Source organism: Paramormyrops kingsleyae, chromosome 19, assembly GCF_048594095.1.
Source record: "Paramormyrops kingsleyae isolate MSU_618 chromosome 19, PKINGS_0.4, whole genome shotgun sequence".
In the NCBI taxonomy this organism is placed as follows: domain Eukaryota; kingdom Metazoa; phylum Chordata; class Actinopteri; order Osteoglossiformes; family Mormyridae; genus Paramormyrops; species Paramormyrops kingsleyae.
In genome coordinates this window covers 8,590,679-8,611,285 of record NC_132815.1, presented here as the reverse complement: position 1 = coordinate 8,611,285, position 20,607 = coordinate 8,590,679, and the positions used below count along the sequence as shown (strand labels likewise).

At 45.5% G+C, this 20,607-nt stretch overlaps 1 protein-coding gene across 3 annotated transcripts; it reads left to right on the top strand.

Annotated features, from left to right (window-relative positions):
• Window positions 1-1,186: 1,186 nt before the first annotated feature.
• LOC111854047 (uncharacterized) lies at window positions 1,187-20,607 on the top strand. 3 transcript variants are annotated; one of them, XM_023831639.2, is made up of 5 exons: window positions 1,187-1,738; window positions 2,092-2,158; window positions 2,479-2,562; window positions 2,858-3,034; window positions 19,280-20,607. In XM_023831639.2, the coding sequence occupies exons 1-5, from the start codon at window positions 1,727-1,729 to the stop codon at window positions 19,546-19,548; spliced, it is 609 nt and encodes a 202-aa protein (XP_023687407.2). In that variant the 5' UTR covers window positions 1,187-1,726; the 3' UTR covers window positions 19,549-20,607. The 3 variants fall into 3 exon arrangements, with proteins under 3 accessions (XP_023687407.2, XP_023687408.2, XP_023687409.2); XM_023831640.2 differs by lacking the exon at window positions 19,280-20,607 and adding an exon at window positions 3,616-4,979; XM_023831641.2 differs by lacking the exon at window positions 2,479-2,562.

Here is a 20,607-nt window from a genome sequence, read left to right as displayed (position 1 = left end):
TGGAGATCGGGAGGAGCCTGCTGCTGCACCCGAGGTCCCAGCTCCGCCCGCGCCTGACGCTCCGGCCCCGGCTCCGCCTGAGGTTCCTCTGCCGCCGCCTCCTGCTCCACCCACGCCTAATGGGCCGGCTCCACCCATAGAGGCTCCGACTCCAGCTCCAGTCCCCCCAGCTCCAGATCCAGTCCCCGAGGAGGGCCCGGACTATCAGATCACTGCTTCTCCTCCCTTGATGGAGGGAGAGGAGGAGCTTGAGTGGGACCCCTCGGGGACCTCCTTAATGGCCCCAATGGACTCCTCCAGGAGGAGGACGCCTCCGCCATTGCCCAAGCAGGGTCGATCCCAGCCAGGATCCCACCTGTTGGTGTCCCAGAAGGGGAGAGGACACCTGCGCAGGGGCCAGATCCTGCCCGCCCTGCCCCCTGGCTCCTATCCTGGAAGCTACGGGCACAAGGCAGGGAACAACCCAGGACAGGGGGCCAGCCCATCGCAGAGCACACTCACACACCATTCACTCACACATGCACACCTATGAGCAATTTCTCTGGTTTGTTAAATTTACATTTCACAAAATATAACATTGTATTAAAACAGTTTTGACAGTAAAACTAACATTGTCTGAGAAGTGCAACATGTACTGAATACTGAACATTAATTTATGATGTCCATAGCAGCGTTGTGTGCTACGTAAAATTTATATTTACATTTTTTTTCTACTTCTATTATTATTTTTTTTTAAATACATTATATTTTACATAGGTTGACAAGCCTGATTTACATACAGGTAATTTTTTTTTTTAGATTCTACAATTTCGATGCGGCCCCCCTAGCGCCATCTGGTGGCCCCCCAGGGGGGCAGCGGCCCCAAGTTTGAGAACCACTGATCTACAGAGACTTTGCAAAGACTAATGGACAAAGATCCCTCTCTCTGTATTCTCCAACCTTGTGAAATGTTATAGGAGACGTGCTGTCCTATAGGCAAAAGGGGGTTGTACAATGTATTAATTCACAGGCGAGCTAGGAATTCCTCAATGACAGCATTAAGAGACTCTCAGGGGAGACCCGAAACTCGTACTCTGTAACGATCTTGTGGGGGGGGGGGGGGGGCGTGGTCTTCGCGATGTACCTGGCCAATGACAGAAGGGACGCCAATAACCCCGCCTACCTCCAGGCAAACGGAATACTGTACGAGGCGTTTTCTGATCTAAGACAGACAACTAATAAACGCGTTTTCCAATTTTCCCTTTGGGATTGGTCTAGTCGAAATGGAGAAAACGGCCAGTTTTTTCGTTTTTGTTTTTTCCGTCTAAAGTTGAAAAACGAATTATACTTACTTATTAAAATTAAATTAGGAAAAATAAAATAAAGAACTTTTCTCGTCAGCATTTTAGGCCAATATTCTAAAATGTCTTAATTAGAAAAAAATATAATTTTTTACAGAATAGAAAAACATAGTTTTAAGTATATATTTGAATAAGGCAAAAAATGATAAATGAAAAAAATGATCCGTTTTTTCATTTTCCGTTTTTTAGTTTGAAAACAGATATAGACTGGACGGAAGATACCCTGAGGCCTGATTAGCAGCGATCTTCCACGTCGCCTTTTCCCACCCATTTTACTTTCGCTTTTGTTGATGTGCAACGATATGAAACACACCTAATTTGCAGCTTAAGGAAACATTTAACGATCAGGAAATAAAGGCAAAAAAAACAAAAAACAAAAATCAATCATGGACAATCAGGTAAGCAGCACGCGACATGAACTATATAGTCCGGAAACAGCTATTTTTGTTCAACTAAAGCAATAAATGACAGCAATAACCAGGGCAACCGTGTTAAAAACCTTAAATACAATTAAAATCATGACAAAACGCAGATTATACATAAATACGATAGCAGTGTAGACCGTAGACCGTGTTGACGTCGCTGGAAGCTGCTTACTAATACAAATAAAATACAAAAAACAACCACCTACATTTTTTCTTCTAAAGTCAATATTATTTGGTTTCACGACTATCTGAATAGCTACAAGCCAGATAACAGATTCTTGATTTTGATGTTGTCAACGCTTAATGTTTCATTTTCAATTTTGCAGGAACACAGGCCGAACTGGAGGAACCAAATCGATTACATTATGTTACATTTAGAATACATAGTTTATGGTAAGTCTGCTGCAAGACACTATGAGCTCTAAACATGTTGTGTATTTGAACTGGTACAGCATATGTGACATGACTGACTGAAATTAGAAACACAGACAGACAGACAGACAGTGTTGAACATGGGCAGCAGGAGGTGACGAACCAAAATTAACCTGAATTGGGGCTACCAGGTTACATTTTTCCTATAATTTTTCCAGATAATATTGCCAGTTTTACACCATCTTGTCTCAAAACAGAAACAGTTTATGAATTAATGAATTTGGAAGGCCATTTTATTTGTAGTGTACCACAATTGATTCAAGATGGCATATATTTTACAGGTGAGCTTTTGTTGCTTGACTGTCTGCTCCCTTGGTTATCCTTCCTCTTACGTAAACTGATTTACATTCTGACCTCCTCCTCAGGTAAGCAGTGTTTTTGAGGATTGACCTCTACCATGTGAATTGATTCATTTTCAGTCAAAGTTGAGAAAAATATAATGTTCCTGCCTTTTTCAAATTAATTCCAGATTTTACTATTATATTATCTTCTGTTGAACTGTAATTTAGTTGTGATTACATCATATGTTGTTTGACACTTTAACACATAGGTACATGAATGACAGACAGATGAAACCAATCATTTTGCAGAAAAGTTTCATGTATGCTTCTTGCTCATGATAATTATAACTCATCTCTAAGTTCCATTTCTCTTCCCTAGTAAAACTCCACATGCTGGTTACTGGAGAAACTTTTCAGACTCATGAAACCTTCATGCAAAAGCTGAAGCTGCAGATAGAGCTCTGCAGTGCAGAGAGAAGCAACGTCATCCTGCTCTTCTGTCCTGTTGTTTCTCGGATTGGGACAGACATGGAGGCAGCAATGGCCAGAGTTACAGGTGAGACAGGATTCAGTCTCTCACTGCTATTTGTCACTTTTGCCCTGAACTGCAGTTGGTAGCCAGTTGTTATGTATTTAATCAAAGCTGCCTTTCCTGTGAATGAAAACACGTTAAAATCCATCTGTATCTGCTAATCCTGAATTTATCAGCCAAATTGACCATCTCTCAAAGATGTAAATTAAGTCTGGCATGTTTCAGATTTTTGCAGATATTCCATATTTTAGATGTGCAATTTTTACTGATCCAGGGGCAGGAAACAAACATTTAATATTGGAGGTGTGGGGATGTATTGGTACCACCTTGAACATTTTTATAAGTAAATAGTTAAAACATCCCCAGATATATGTGAAGCATCTAAGTATACAATTCAATGTAAGCATGTGGAGGCCGTAGAAAACATACTGACATTTTTGAGAATCCAGCAGCCCCTTCCTTCTCCAGACAAACAATGATCTTTTTTCCATGCACATTTTGCTTTTTAATTTCTCTCATAAAATAAGAGATGGAATAATCCATAGAAGGATAGCAGCAGCATCCATGATGTACATACTGACCTGTTTGGTTTCTTCCTTCCACAGAAGACAAACCTGTCATCCTGGTGTTCATGCACCACTGTCACAACCCCAGTCAAGTGACCAACATCAAAGTGCAACCGTCCAGGAGCAACATAGTTAAAATTGTCCACTGCGCCTTCCATGAATCACAGGGGCTGCTACAATGCAGAGAAAATGAGCAGGCTATTGCCGGGGTGAATTCGATGTTGCTGAAGTACAGACGCATCACAGGGGGAGAGAAAATTAAAATAAATAATGTGCAGCCATCCTCATACATCCGATTTTAATCAGTTCAGATTTGAATTTGAATTTTGAAATTTAAATTTCATCATGTTTTTATTCTCTCCCTGAATTCTGCCATGATTATAATTTGTTAACAGTGTCTGTCTTCAAATCATTGACCAAGAACATTGGGGCATCTTGGGTACTATATTCCTTACACTCACCAAGCTGTACTTTTTGGTTGCTGATTAATAATTATTGGCAGCAAACATGGTAAAGACATTTTAAGAATTAGTCTTGGGGACCAGAGTGTTGCAGGTTTGGGTCCCAGTGGAGATCAGTATAGCAACACTGTTAACTATGTTATGATATATAAAAGGGGAGCCTGCTGAAGTCACCTAAAGTGTCTATAAGCAAGGTTGTGATGTCATTATGGCGCTGAAGAGATTAACTCTGCATGTATAACATTTGGAAAACACCCAGCATGTAATGAACTACCTGCACACCTGGAAGCACAAACTGATGAAGGCCGTGTGCCAGAATGTTTATGCTATACCTACCTTGGACCTATAATATAAAGAACATCAGTCATCTTACCATCAGTGGTGGTATGATTCACCAATTTGCGTCAGTGCACTGGCACAGAAGTTCACAATGAGATTGCCCAGATTTAGAAAGTGTGCACCAGATGCGATTTGGCATGAACTTGGGATGCATCATTTGTCACATCTTTGCATTGGTAAAATCTGATTTATCCATATATAATAATTAGTAGAAGCCCAATGCCTTTATCATTTACATATGTATCATACTGTACCATATTGAATTGGATAGCATCATATTCTTTTGCATCACATTGTATCGCATTGAATCTCATTGTATCGAATCAAATCATGTCCAATCACACTGCATCTCAATAGGAGTGAATCAGATTGTATCACATTAGTAGTTGCTTCATATGTACCTTTAATGTAACAGATCATTGGCAATGCATCAAGCTGTGTATCGTATCCGGCTCAGTGATGAAGATGCACATCCCTAATATGTACAGCCCTTGTATATAATTGTGGTTGTGTTAAGGTTCATATGTCACTGTAAGGAGGCTAAAAAAGCCTAACTGTAGTGTGTTTGATCAAACAGGAAAAGTTAATAAAGGTATATAAATATTTGCAGTCTGCATTTGTGTTGATTTAAGTGATTAAGTGTTATGGAGATCAAGCTTGAGTCCATGACTTGAGTTCTTGGCCTTGTGTTACACGAGTAGATTTATGTTGGTATCTCCACTGAACGAATAAGAAGCACACGATCATTAAAACTGCTGTGAGAAAGCAGGTCCGTAACAGAAATGAAGTAGCCCATAGCTCTTGGTGTATATCTGATTGCAGATTGCAGAAGTTGATGCACAATCTAACAATCCTACAGTCGTACTTCTGGTCATGAAAACAGATTCCTCCTGGAACGTGGGACACCACACATTGGATTCTTTCCTTAGAAAAGGCAACTGACCTTTAAAGTATATTACATTTCAGAGAAGTGCAGGCGCTACAAGGGAAATCCCCTGATTGAGGCAGATCCCCATCCCAAAAGAAATAAACTAAACTACAGCGTTATTAATGAATCCTATGGTATAATCACTAGGTCCATGAAGATCACATCTGTAACAAGTTCACTTTTATAGAAGATGGGGAGGACAGGTTCATTACCACTAATCTGCTTCCTGTTTGCCCAGTTGCAGAAAATTCCATATGTTGTCCTTCATTATCTGTAGACACTGCAAATACGTGACCTTGGAACAGTGGTGGCTGTTGACCAAAATTTTTAGTAAAGCAAACTCTAGACTGATCTGATCATGTATTAGTCATTACTATAACTATTATAGTAAATATTAAAATATCTTTTACACTCCAGTCCTAATCATTTTCCATTGCTTGTTAATTTCAGTCAAATGTAGCCCTATTTTGTCTATTCACTCAACTTTCAGTTGTGTGACTATTAACTTGATTAGCTGAATGTCGTAAAAAGTGTTTCTGGCAAAAAGTTTGGCCTCCAAAGGCCAAATTGGTCAAAAGTCGTATCAGGGAAGACAAATTCATTACCTATAATATGGGCAGTCAGTGAGCACCACCCATCACAAAACATACAGTGCATTTAGAAAGTAGTCAGACCCATTTGTCATGTTGTAGCTTCATGCTAAAATCATGTAAATTCATTTTAGTTCCTCATGAATCTACACTCCCATACCCCATAATGACAGCACAAACACGGAATTATTGAATTTCTTGCAAATTTATTAAAAAAGAAAAACATATCAAATGGATGTAAGTATTCAGACCCTTTGCTCAGTACTTAGTAGAAGCACCTTTTTGAGCTAATAGAGCCATGAGTCTTGTCACACCTGGATTTTGGGATTTTCTGCCACTCTTCTGTGCAAATCCTCTGCAGCTCTGTCAGGTTTGATGGGGAAGATTGGTGTACAGCCATTTTCAGGTCTCTCCAGAGATGTTCAATTGGGTTTAAGTCAGGGCTCTGGCTGGGCCATTGAAGGACAGTCATGGGGTTGTTCCTAAGCCACTCCTGTGTTGTTTTGGCTGTGTGCTTAGGGTCATTGTCGTGTTGGAAGATGAACCTTTGGCCCAGTCTGATGTCCTGAGCACTCTGGACTAGGTTTTCATCCAGGATATCTCTATACTTTGCCGCGTTCATCTTTCCTTCAACCAGTCGCCCAGTCCCTGCAGCTGCAAAACACCCCCACAGCATGATGCTGCCACCTCCATGTTTCACTGTGCGGATGTTATTGGGCAGGTGATGAGCAGGGCCTGGTTTCCTCCGCACATACCGCTTAGAATTAAGGCCAAAGAGTTCAATCTTGATTTTGTCATACCAGCGAATCTTATTTCTCACAGTCTGGGAGTCCTTAAGGTGTTTTGCAAACTATGTAGGTTTTCATGTGTCTTGCACTGCGGAGAGGCTTCCGTCAGGCCACTCTGCCATAAAGGGCTGCAGTGATGGTTGTCCTTCTGGAACTTTCTCCCATTTCCACTAAGGATCTCTGGAGCTCAGCCAGAGTGATCTTTGGGTTCTTGGTTACCTCTCGCATCAAGGCTCTCTTCCCCCCCCCAATTGGTCAGTTTGGCCGGGCGGCCAACTCAAGGAAGAGTCCTGGTTGTCCCAAACTTCTTCCATTTAAGGATTATGGAGGCCACTGCGCTCTTGGGAACATTAACTGCAGCAGAATTTTTTTTGCAGCCTTGTCCAGGTCTGTGCTTTGCCACAATCCTGTCGCTAAGCTCTTCGGCAGTTCCTTCGACCTCATGACTTAGTTTGTGCTCTGATATGCACTGTGAGCTGTGAGGCCTTTTATAAATAGGCGTGTGCCTTTCCAAATCATGTTCAATCAATGTCATTTAACACAGCTGGACTCCAATCAAGGCGTAAAACCATCACAAAGATGATAAAAAGAAATGGACGACACCTGAATTAAATATGTCAGCGTCACAGCAAAGGTCTGAATACTTATGTGCATTTGATATTTCATTTTTTGTTTTTTAATAAATTTGCAAGAAATTCTTTAATTCCGTCTTTGTGCTGTCATTATGGGGTACTGAGTGTAGTTTCATGAGGAACAAAAATGAATTCACATAATTTTAGCATGACAAATGACAACATGACAAATGGTTGAAAATTTAAAGGGGTCTGAATACTTTCTGAATGCACCATATATGCACAAACTTTTTAAACATTTTAGTATGAAATAGGTATTTTGGAAATGAACCAAAAAAGAGATATTTTGCATGAAAACACTAATAAATAAACCTGTCACGCCCTGCTCCGTCCACTCCTGATGTGTGCCACGCCCCCTCATTATCCACGTGTGCTTTCCCGATCGTGCCCAGCTGTTCCTTGTTAGTTAGGCTTGTCTGCTGTATTTAGTCCGCGTCTGAGTCTGTTACCCCAGATCCGTCATTGATGTTTGTTGGTGTCTGTACCCTGTTGTCCGGAATAAACCCCGTTTGCCTGCACTCTCGGCTTGCTTCGCCTGCTTCCCGGTTCGCTCGCTCTCCAGTCACAACAGAATGACGGATCTCCCCAACGCACCTCCGCAGGTCGATAACCAGCGCATCGATCTGCTGCACGAGGTGCTGTACTGGCTCCACCAGCCGGAGGTCCGGGAGGACTCCGGACTACTGGCCTTAGCCAGCAAAAGCGGGACCCTCCTTCAGGAGGTAACCCCGCTCACGGCGGCGCCTGTCATGGCGGAGGTTCGCGAGAACCTCCGACAGCTCGTCAACAGGGTGACGGAGAAGCGGCTTCGGCCGCTCGCCCTCTCCGAGACGACCCCGCCGCCATCGTCATGCCCCAGCCGCAAGAAGAAAAAGAAGCGGAAGGGGAAAGGAGAAGCAGCCGCCCCGACGCTCTTCTTGGGGGCTTGCTCCTTACTCCCCACCTGGGATGACACCGCCGCTGCACCGCCTGCAGCAACAGCGGCTGCTGACGCCGCAATGCCCGCGGCTGCGCTGCCTGCTGCAGCTGCCGCCGAGCTGCCCGCGGCTGCGCTGCCTGCTGCTGACGCCGCAATGCCCGCGGCTGCGCTGCCTGCTGCAGCTGCCGCCTCTCTGCCCGCGGCTGCGCTGCCTGCAGCTGCCGCCTCTCTGCCCGCGGCTGCGCTGCCTGCAGCTGCCGCCTCTCTGCCCGCGGCTGCGCTGCCTGCAGCTGCCGCCTCTCTGCCCGCGGCTGCTGCTGCTGTTGCCGCCGCCGATCCGCCCGCGGCTGCGCTGCCTGCTGCCGCCGCCGATCTGCCCGCGGCTGCGCTGCCAGCTGCCGCCACCGATCTGCCCGCGGCTGCACTGCCTGCTGCCGCCGCCGATCTGCCTGCAGCACCCCTTGACCCGCCTGTCCAGCCCGACCCGCCTGTCCTGCTTGACTCGCTTATCCTGCTCGACCCGCCTGTCCTGCCTGCTCTGCCTGCAGTCCCTGCAGCTGCCACCACTCTGGCTGCAGCACCCGCCGCGGTGCCCCCTGCTGGCCGCGTGCTGGCGGCGCCTCCTGCGGCGCCCCCTGCTGGCCAAACGACTGCAGCGCCTGACGAGGCGCCCCCTGCTGGCCGCACACCCAAGGTGCCCCTTGCTGGCCACATGACGGCGGCGCCCGTCCTGCCGGCACCTGAACTGCCTGACTTACCCGTCCTGCCCTGCTCGCCAGCAGCCACACCCGCGGCGCCCCCTGCTGGCCACATGACGGCGGCGCCCCCTGCAGCGCCCCTTGCTGGCCGCACGCCCGAGGTGCCCGCAGAGGCGCCCCTTGCTGGCTGCACGCCCGAGGTGCCCGCAGAGGCGTCCCCTGCTGGCCGCATGCCCAAGCCCGTCTCGCCTGTCTCGCCCGTCCAGTCCGGCCAGCCCTGCTCGCCGGTCCTGCCTGTCTCGCCCGTCCAGTCCGGCCAGCCCTGCTCGCCGGTCCTGCCTGTCTCGCCCGTCCAGTCCGGCCAGCCCTGCTCGCCGGTCCTGCCTGTCTCGCCCGTCCTGTCCGGCCAGCCCTGCTCGCCGGTCCTGCCTGTCTCGCCTGTCCTGTCCGGCCAGCCCTGCTCGCCGGTCCTGCCTGTCTCGCCTGTCCTGTCCGGCCAGCCCTGCTCGCCGGTCCTGCCTGTCTTGCCTGTCCTGCCGGCTCTCGACCTGCCTGTCTCGCCTGTCCTGCCGGCACCTGAACTGCCTGTCTCGTCCGTCCTACCGGCTCCTGAACTGCCTGTCCTGCCGGCTCTTGACCTGCCTGTCTCGCCCGTCTCGCCTGATCTGCCCGTCTCGCCTGTCCTGTCCGGCCAGCCCTGCTCGCAAGTCCTGCCCGTCTCGCCTGTCCTGTCCGGCCAGCCCTGCTCGCAGGTCCTGCCCATCTCCCCTGTCCTGTCCGGCCAGCCCTGCTCGCCGGAACTGCCCGTCTCCCCTGTCCTGTCCGGCCAGCCCTGCTCGCCGGAACTGCCCGGCTCGCCTGTCCGGTCGGCCCAGCCCGGCTCGCCTGTCCGGTCGGCCCAGCCCTGCTCGCCTGTCCGGTCGGCCCAGCCCTGCTCGCCTGTCCTGCCTGTCTCCCCTGTCCTGTCCGGCCAGCCCTGCTCGCCGGAACTGCCCGTCTCCCCTGTCCTGTCCGGCCAGCCCTGCTCGCCGGAACTGCCCGGCTCGCCTGTCCGGTCGGCCCAGCCCTGCTCGCCTGTCCGGTCGGCCCAGCCCTGCTCGCCTGTCCGGTCGGCCCAGCCCTGCTCGCCTGTCCAGGCCGCCGCTCTGCCCGCGGCCCCGCCTGAGGCTAGCTCTCCAGTCCTGTCCGCGGCTCTGGCTGCCCCGCCTGCGGCCACGCCTGCGGCCACGCCCACGGCGCCGACTGCCCCGCCTGTTACCTCCTTGGAGGCCCTGACTCCCACGCCCTTGCCTCAGCGAGGCCGACACCCCCCAGGACCCCGCCTGTCCGTTTCCCGTGGGGGACGGGGACACAAGCGTCGGGCCCGGGTCCCGCCCGCCCTGCCCCCTGGCTCGCCCGTGCGCCCCCTGGCCGTGGCTCGGTGGCTGCCTGCGGGTCCTACGGCTCCGGCTCGGCTGTCGCCTCCGGATCCCCCTCCGGTGCCTCGTCGCCCGCCTGCGGTCCCTCCGTCGGCGCCTCGTCGGCCGCCTCCGGGCCCCCCCGCTTCGGCTGGGCGTCGGACGGCGCCTTCCCTGGCTCCGGCTGCGCCTCCGCCTGCTGCGGCTTCCCCCTTCTGCCTGCCTGCGCCGGGGTTCCCTCCTGCTCCCTCCTCGTTTCCTTTGTCGGTCCCTCCGTCTGTCTCCTTGTCCCCTGTGTGGTCCCCTCCTGCTCCGGCCTCCCTTCCGCCTGCGGCCCCTGCGGCTGCCTTCCCTCGCCCGCCTGGGTTCCCTTGGGCTCCCCTGCTTCCTCCTCCCTTTCCCTCCGTCCCGCCTGTTTCTGCTCCTCGTCCCTCTGTGTCTCCTCCGTTCCCTTCTGGTCCCTTTGTCCCGCCTGTCTTTGCTCCTCGTCCCTCGGTGTCTCCTGTGTTCACTCTTCGCCCTGTTGTTCCTCCGTTTTCTGTCCCCTCTGTCTCCTTTCTCTGTCTGCCTGTCCGCGTTTCCTGTTCTTTGTCGGGTCCTGTCTTTCGTTTCGTCCTTGTTCTTGTTCTGTGTTTCGGTCTTGTTCCCTGTTCTTCGTTGATGGTTTTTGGTTTTGTCTTTCAGGTCCTGTTCCCCGGTCTCGTCTCGTCCGTCGCCTCCTCTCTGGCGCGCCCGGAGTGCGCGCCTTTGGGGGGGGGTTCTGTCACGCCCTGCTCCGTCCGCTCCTGATGTGTGCCACGCCCCCTCATTATCCACGTGTGCTTTCCCGATCGTGCCCAGCTGTTCCTTGTTAGTTAGGCTTGTCTGCTGTATTTAGTCCGCGTCTGAGTCTGTTACCCCAGATCCGTCATTGATGTTTGTTGGTGTCTGTACCCTGTTGTCCGGAATAAACCCCGTTTGCCTGCACTCTCGGCTTGCTTCGCCTGCTTCCCGGTTCGCTCGCTCTCCAGTCACAACAAAACCATTCACAGTAAATGTGAATTAAATTTAGCCTGCTTCAAAATGATGCTCCCATACACAGACATATGAAAACATTGTGCCACTGGCATATAAAAATGAAGAAGAAGCTGATACTCTGCATAGTTTCCGAAAGCTTTCACTCTGTGCCACTAAAATCTGAACAACTGCAGCTTCTACATTTCCCTGTGTTTTTATAAGGGATTTTAAAATTGGGTCTGGTTAAGCCAGTGAGGAGGCTGATATAATAAGAGAACTTGAGATGTAGGTTGGCCAAAAAAGATAAAGCCTTCAGCAGTTATGCAGAACATCAGCTTCTTGCTGATTTTCATTTGGGAGTATTTTCCAGTAGCACCATTGTTATGTCCACATACTGGGTTTTCAGTGATGCATTGAGTGAGCGTTGTTCCACGGTGATGCACAGAGTTAGCGTTTCTCGATTGTGCTGCAATCATGTTATGCCTGAGTGATAAGTATTGTATTGGTTGGGTCTGTTGGGGTTGTCGATCTTGTAGATGCATGCCAGAAAGTAAAAGATGACAATATGAGTGTGATGATAGGAACAAACAAGGACTCAAATGTAGACCCAGAATGAATGAACCAAAAGGTTTTAATTGCAGGAAAACTCAGGGTCAGGCAATCAAGGTCCATAGCCAGTGCAGTCAAAAACAGGAAAGGTCAGTAAAATAGGCAGAGGTCAGGTGAGGTGCAAATAGAGATCAGGGGCTCAGGCTAACTCAGAGACTTGGATTAGAAGGGAATCAGGAAACAAGGAAACAGATAATCATACAGGAATCACTCAAACTCTCCAAAACCAAGAGCATTGCACACCAAACAGCAGGGTAAGGCACACTGAAGTAGTGCTCCTAATCAGTCTGGATCTATCACAGCTGGGAGGGACGTGGCTCGTAATAGAAACCTGCTTCTTCTGGCAGCTTCTGGCAGGAGAGGGGAGACTGGTGAACAGGAATTTCTAGGGGAGGAACTATGACAAGAAGTACAGGGAAAGGAAACATGCATTTCCAGTTTCATTTTGATGTCGCTCTCCTGCAGCGTTATCGGGAGATATTCAAGCTGTAGCTTGGTGACTCGAAAATGGTACGAAAAAGTGAGATCGTCCATGGTCAGCATGACCTCCCACTCTGTTCCAGTCTTCAGGAGGATACACTGTGTAGACCACAGCACAGCAGATATCAGTTTCCTAAGTCAGAGAAAAACTGTATTTAAGAAAAAGAATATCTGACAGTCCTGTATACCATCACTGTATTATTTCTATTTCTATTTGAAATTAATTTCACTAGATCTGGCTAGACAAAGTTTGTCTGGGATGAGTTCAGTTTTCTTATCTTATTTGAAATTATGATCTGTTGCGGTCATGCTCCCATTTGGCCAGCAGAGGTCTCTGCAGACCATCCTGTTAACTTCCCCCTACGTTTCCTAAGTACCTGTACCTGTTTTGTATCCTGTGTTTCCTAATGTGTTACATATTGTTAATGACCTGCACCTGCTTATGATTTGCCTACCTCCCTGTGTATTTAAGTGTCTGCCTATGTGTCAGTCCCTAGTTGCATTCCCCATAGTTCATGTTTGTACTTAGTGCTGTTATGTCCCCTTATCTTTCCCAGTGTTTAGACCAGCCCTCGTTCCTCCTTGCCTTCACTGTGACCCCTCGCGATTCTTTGTTTTCATTTTACACATAAAGTCCAGTTTGTTCTTGCAAGATGCACCCAGATGGTCATTCGTTTCCATGTTTGCATATGACAGAAATCTTAAGTACTTATTGGTATGAATATATATATTCTTTTAATTTACATTATACATAATCCCATTTAGTGGAATAATATAATAAATTATATTGGAAAAATTGAGTTTATAGTTATATATTCTGAAGAGCTCTTTCCATTTGAGCAGTGTTACTGGTTACGGAATGGCTGAAAAAGAAATATTGTCAAGATGTTGCTTTTTACACAATGAAATGCACTAAAACAAACAAAACAATCACCTGCACCTCCTTTCTTCTATGTTTTTGAGCTGGACCTCATATATGCTCTGTAGTTCTCTGTACTCCAAAAGAGGAAGTACGTCAAAGTTTTTTTCCGGGTGGCGTCCATCTTAATTTTCTAGCTTGTACTGTTTTCTGGTTGTACAGGTCAATTGGGTGTGATGTCATTCCCAACTGCGACTTCCAAGGTGAATGGAAGGCAGCATATCACATGCTGGGCCAGGAGCTCGACAAGCTTAGCCCTTTTGCACCACCAGATGGCGCCCAAGGGGGTCAGGACCTCAGTCACCCAACAGCAGAGGCAGATGAAGCAACAATTCAACCAGTCAAAACAAGCCAGGGTTTAAGACATCACCACCTCGGTCTGGGTCAGTGTCTGTAGGCCCCCAATTTTAAAATCTCATAAAAAATATGGAAATGTTGAAGTGTGATGGATGACTGTTAGAAGAATTGAAAAGGCGTAATCCTGAACTGCATGTGCCGATGCCAAAAACGTATACGCTGGCAGCAGTGTGGGCAAGGAGGGATCAGCTGGCAGAAGAGCTGAATCGTCTGTAGCCTGGTAAGGAATCTCAACTGTGCGATGTAGAAAAATAACAGCCCTGTTGCCGTTTATTTGAACATTTTAAAACACCTAAAAAAACTGTAGGTTCTGTTTTTTTTTCAACAAAGCCAGCACTTTTATTCATATTTTTGAACTGCAGACCCAAAATTAAAATACAAAAAACACAAAAGCATAATTAAGTCCCCGTTCCCAGCCGCGGTGCTCAGTCTGCAGCGAGCTCCTGTGTTCCCCGTCTCCTGAAACCATTATACCGCTTTTGGCACTGAGTGGATGATCTGGTGATGCCAGAAGACGAGGACACGCTCGCTGCTACCTCATCCCACGCCTGCTTCACGCCGAAAGGCTCAGGTGGAACAGTGGAGCTCCCGTAGATGATGTGGGAATTGATTGGCTGGGTCCGCTGGGGTTGTCAAAAAAGATTACCAAGGAATAAATGCAACATTGTGTCAATGTTATGACTGTATTCCTGTGTGATCCTTTCTAACACAAAAGCTACGTTTTCATACTTCTTTGCAGGGGAAAATACCCCTGGGCCAGGCTAAAACTACTTCAGATATGTGGTGAGTAGTGTGATCTGATAAGAGTTGAGATTTGGTAAGCCTTTTACCTTCAAAAGCTATGCAAAACATCAGCGTCTCATACGTTTTCATATGCCAGTAGCAGTATGTTGACTGTCTGGCCTACGAATAATTTCCTGTTTGGGTCACCAGCAGGTTCCCGCTGTTACCATTGAGTCCAAAGTGCCGCTCCTATCGCCCAGCCAGGACACACCCACTTTATCTCTAGACACTTAAACAAGCTGTCTTCATAATTAAAGATTATACATTAAACTCATTTATGATTTATGAAGACGGCTTGTTTAAGTGTGTATAGGTTTATTAAGATTTATTTGAATCAACTTGTTAACTTTAGTGCTTGAACAATTTAAATTTTGTGAATCTTAACTTCATTGTCTTAGTAATGTTATAAAAAATATATGGTACAATTGAATACTCAAATGAAATCTGGAATCCTGGCTTCTCATTCACACCTTTGTGAGCTATAGTATGACATGACTTGTTTCCATCTGATTTTTAAAGCATTAAATCAGTTTGGACCATGACAATGTCACTTTTTCTATATAATGGGGTACCTGACGTGTACTGAGAAGTTGATATTTGCCTGGCACAGAGAAGTTTAGGGTATTAAAACGGTCCCCCTACAGGCACAATCGTGTCAATACATTGGGCAGCGAAGCATTTAAGGTGGGACCGGAAAATCCGAATAAGGAGCTGCGAATAAGGAGCCAACTTCAGCCTCGTTACGGATTTGACATCACGTGAAAATTATAAACTGGCCCACCCAAAGCCAGTTGATTGACAGTTTGGCCGTTAGAGGAAAAGTAAAAGCAATAGGAGAAATGCAAAATCAATAGGTGAAAAACAAACACAATAAAGAAAAGCATTTAACTTCTTATTATTTTATTTGCAGTTGTATTTATTTTGCTGTCTTAATCAACATTTATTTTGTTATTCTTTTACATATTTATTCTTTTTATGGTACTACTGTGACTCCATAATGAAAACACCCTTCAGCTTGCTATTGCTATACGAAAAAGAATCCGCGAATAAAACGCCAGCTTCAGTCAGCGAATAAAGCGGCTGGGAGTCAGCAGCAATCCTCTACGTCGCCTTTTCCCACCCATTTTACTTTCGCTTTCGTTGATGTGCAACCAAATGAGGAAACATTTAACGATCAGGAAATAAAGCAATCATGGACAATCAGGTAAGCAGCACGCGACATGAACTATAGGCATACAGTACGGAAACAGCAGGCTGTTATTCTCCATCCATCCATCCATCCATCCATCCATCCATTATCTATACCGCTTTATCCATCTGGGTCGCGGGAGCCAATCCCAGCATCATTGGGCGAGAGGCAGGGTACACCCTTTAAAAAAGATTTTAAAAGTGTTAAAAAAAACTTAAATACAATTAAAATCACGACAAAACGCAGATTATACGTAGATACGGTAACAGTATAAAATGCAGTACGTCCAAGCAGTGTAGATCGTAGACCGTGTTGACGTCGCTGGAAGCTGCTTACTAATACAAATAAACTACAAAAAACAACCACCTACATTTTTTCTTCTAAAGCCAATATTAGGCTATTTGGTTTCATGACTATCTGAATAACTATAAGCCGGATGACAGATTCTTGATTTTGATGTTTCTTACGGAAGTCTGTAGAGGACATGCATAATCTTTTTTTTCTTTTCGTTATCTCGAGATCACGACGTGTTTTTCTCGTGATCTCGGCATAACCAAAGTCGTTTTCTCGAGATCACGATTTATTTTTTTCTTGTGATCTCGACATTAACCCATGTCACTTTCCCATGATCTCGAGGTTTAGTATTATCCTCATGGACTAATGCATCAGATTTTAGGCCTAATTTGATCGTGGACTGTCCCAATCATTATCATAATCATAATCATAATCAGAAGGCTTTATTAATCCTGGAGGAAATTGCTCACATTGTGACTGCACAATCACATATAGACATGAAGACAAGATACAATACAATATAAGTATAAAAATAGGAATGAACTGTAAAATAAATTATGGCACTGTTAAACATACATCCATCCATCCATTGTCCAAACTGCTTATCCTACTGGGTTGTGGGGGGTCTGGAGCCTATCCTGGAAGCAATGGGCACGAGGCCTGGATGGGGGGCCAGCCTATCGCAGGGCACACTCACACACCATTCACTCACACATCACATAAGGGCAATTTTAGCAATGCCAAGTGACCTCAGCATGTCTTTGGACTGTGTGGGGAAACTGGAGTACTGGGAGAAAATCCCATGATGACACAGGGAGAACATGCAAATTCCACACACATGTGACCCAGGTGGAGACTTGAACCCAGGTCCCAGAAGTGTGAGGCAATAGTACTAACCACTGCACCACCATGCCACCCCCACTGTTAAACGTATTCTAATAAATAAAATAAGATAGAAAATCTCTGTACAGGAATCTAAAGTACCTTTGTCCAAAAGTTACAGGAAAAGTAAATAAGTGTATATTGCACAGTAAAGTAAAAGTATGTTGCACCAACATCATAAGTGGTTATATTGCACTTGTTTGTAAAACCAAGTTAGACTTCAAACTGTGGGAAAAAGTCGAGATATATTGCACCGAATCATGGATACGAGGAAATAACACTGTCTGTCGGTGATAGAAAATTGTCATATTAGTGTTCGTCATTTGAGAAGGAGGCTCAGAAATTTGCATCTATGCCGTCAGAGAAATTATAGTGAACCTGAAGGAGTAGTCAGTTTCATTACCAACCAACTGGAGAGTCTCCATGGTTACCAGGTGATGTTTGAAAGATGTTGGCTTAAAAGAATAAGAAAAAATAAGTCGTGATGTCGAGATAACGACTTTGGTTATGTCGAGATCACGAGAAAAATAAGTCGTGATCTTGAGATAACGAAAAGAAGAAAAAAGATTATGCATGTCCTCTACAGACTTCTGTAGTTTCTTGTCAACGAATAATGTTTCACTTTCAATTTTACAGGATAACAGGCCGAACTGGCGGAACCAAATCGGTTATATTTTCATATGCATAGTTTGTGGTAAGTCTGCTGCAAGACACTATGAGCTCTAAATATGTGTATTTGAACTGGTACGGCATATGTGACACGACTGACTGAAATTAGAAACACAGACAGATAGACAGACACACACACACACACACACACACAGACAGACAGTGTTGCACATGGGCAGCCGGAGGTGATGTACCAAGGGGCTCCCAGCTTCCATTTCCCCTGGCATTGTGCTGTTGATTATACTTATTTAGGATAAAATTTGCTGCAAATAAACAGAAAGGTGTCCCATAAGAAGTCTTGTAATGAGTGCGTATTTAGAGAAAAAAATTTAGTTTTTGCACTTGAGTGACCAATTTCATTAATAAACTTGATAACAACACATTTTATGAATAAGATTAATTTGCTTGCATTTAGGTATATTGTCTTATTTTAGGAAATCTTATCAAGTACAATTTTCCTTCTGCACTGGCAGATAATTTTGCTAGTTTTAGGCCATCTTGTCTCAAAACAGAAACAGTTTATGAATGAATGAATTTGAAAGGCCATTTTTTTGCAGTGTACTGCAATTGATTCAAGATTTTTTTGCATTATATTTTACAGTTGCTTTTTGGTTGCTTGACTGTCTGCTCCCTTGGTTATCCTTCCTCTTACGTAAACTGTATTACATTCTGACCTCCTCCTTCTCCTCCTCCTCCTCCTCCTCCTCCTCAGGTAAGCGGTGTTGCTGAGGATTAACGTCTATCATGTGAATTGATTCATTTTCAGTCAAAGTCGAGAAAAATATTATGTTTTTGCCTTTTTCAAATAAATTCCAGATTTTACTATTATATCATCTTCTGTTGAACTGTAATTAAGTTGTGATTACTCCATCATATTTTGTTTGAGGTGGAGAACACTTTAACACATAGGTGCATGAATGACAGACAGATGAAACCAACCATTCTGTAGAAAAGTTTCATGCATGCTTCCTGTTCATGATAATCATAACTCATCTCTAAGTTCCATTTCTCTTCCCCAGTAAAAGTCCACATGCTGGTTACTGGAGAAACTTTTCAGACCCATGAAGCCTTCATGCAAAAGCTGAAGCTGCAGATAGAGCACTGCAGTGCAGAGAGCAGCAGCGTCATCCTGCTCTTCTGTCCTGTTGCTTCTCGGATTGGGACAGACATGGAGGCAGCAATGGCCGGAGTTACAGGTGAGACAGGATTCAGTCCCTCACTGCTATTTGTCATCTTTGCCCTGAACTGCAGTTGGTAGCCAGTTATTATGTATTTAATCAAAGCTGCATTTCCTGTGAATGAAAACACGTTAAAATCCATCTGTATCTGCTAATCCTGAATTTATCAGCCAAATTGACCATCTCTCAAAGATGTAAATTAAGTCTGGCATGTTTCAGATTTTTGCAGATATTCCATATTTTAGATGTGCAATTTTTACTGATCCAGGGGCAGGAAACAAACATTTAATATTGGAGGTGTGGGGATGCATTGGTACCACCTTGAACATTTTTATAAGTAAATAGTTAAAACATCCCCAGATATATGTGAAGCATCTAAGTATACAATTCAATGTAAGCATGTGGTGGCTGTAGAAAACATAGTGATGTTTTTGAGAATCCAGCAGCCTCTTCCTTCTCCAGACAATGATCTTTTTTCCATGCACATTTTGCTTTTTAATTTCTCTCACAAAATAAGAGATGGAATAATCCATAGAAGAACAGCAACAGCATCCATGATGTACATACTGACCTGTTTGGTTTCTTCCTTCCACAGAAGACAAACCTGTCATCCTGGTGTTCATGCACCACTGTCACGACCCCAGTCACATGAGCAACTCCACAGTGCACTCCAGTAGCAAAATAGTTAAATCCGTCGACTGTGCCTTCCATGAATCATATGGGCTGTTACAATGCATACAAAACGAAGAGGCTGTTGCCGAGGTGCGTTCGACGTTGCAGACGTACAAGCAAACAAACAGACGCTGTCCAGGGGGAGAGAGAATTAAAATAAATAGTGTGCGGCCATCCTACACCCGATTTTAATCAGTTCAGATTTAAATTTTGAAATTTGAATTTCATCATGTTTTTATATTCTTCCTGAATTCTGCCCTGATTATAGTTTGCTAACAGTGTCTGTCTTCAATTCATTGACCAAGAACATTGGGGCATCTTGGGTACTATATTCCTTACACTCACCAAGCTGTACTTTTAGGTTGCTGATTAATAATTATTGGCAGCAAACATGGTTAAGAATTAGTCTTGGGGACCAGAGTGTTGCAGATTTGGGTCCCAGTGGAGATCAGTATAGCATCACTGATAACTATGTTATGATATATGAAAGGGGAGCCTGTTGAAGTCACCTAAAGTGTCTGTAAGCAAGGTAATGATGTCATTATGGTGCTGAGGAGATTAACTCTGCAAGTATAATATTTGGGAAACACCCAGCATGAAATGACACAAACTGATGAAGGCCGTGTGCCAGAATGTTTGTGCTATACCTACGTTGGACCTATAATATAAACACCGTCAGTCATCTTACCATCAGGGGTGGTATGATTCACCGATTCCCGTCGGTGCACTGGCATGAAAGATTGCCCAGATCTAGAAAGTGTGCGGCAGATGCGATTTGGCATGAACTTGGGATGCATCATTTGTCACATCTTTGCATTGGTAAAATCTGATTTATCCATATATAATAATTAGTGGAAGCCCAATGCCTTTATCATTTACATATGTATCATACTGTACAGTACCATATTGAATTGGATAGCATCATATTCTTTTGCATCACATTGTATCGCATTGAATCTCATTGTATCGAATCAAATCATGTCCAATCACACTGCATCTCAATAGGAGTGAATCAGATTGTATCACATTAGTAGTTGCTTCATATGTACCTTTAATGTAACAGATCATTGGCAATGCATCAAGCTGTGTATCGTATCCGGCTCAGTGATGAAGATGCACATCCCTAATATGTACAGCCCTTGTATATAATTGTGGTTGTGTTAAGGTTCATATGTCACTGTAAGGAGGCTAAAAAAGCCTAACTGTAGTGTGTTTGATCAAACAGGAAAAGTTAATAAAGGTATATAAATA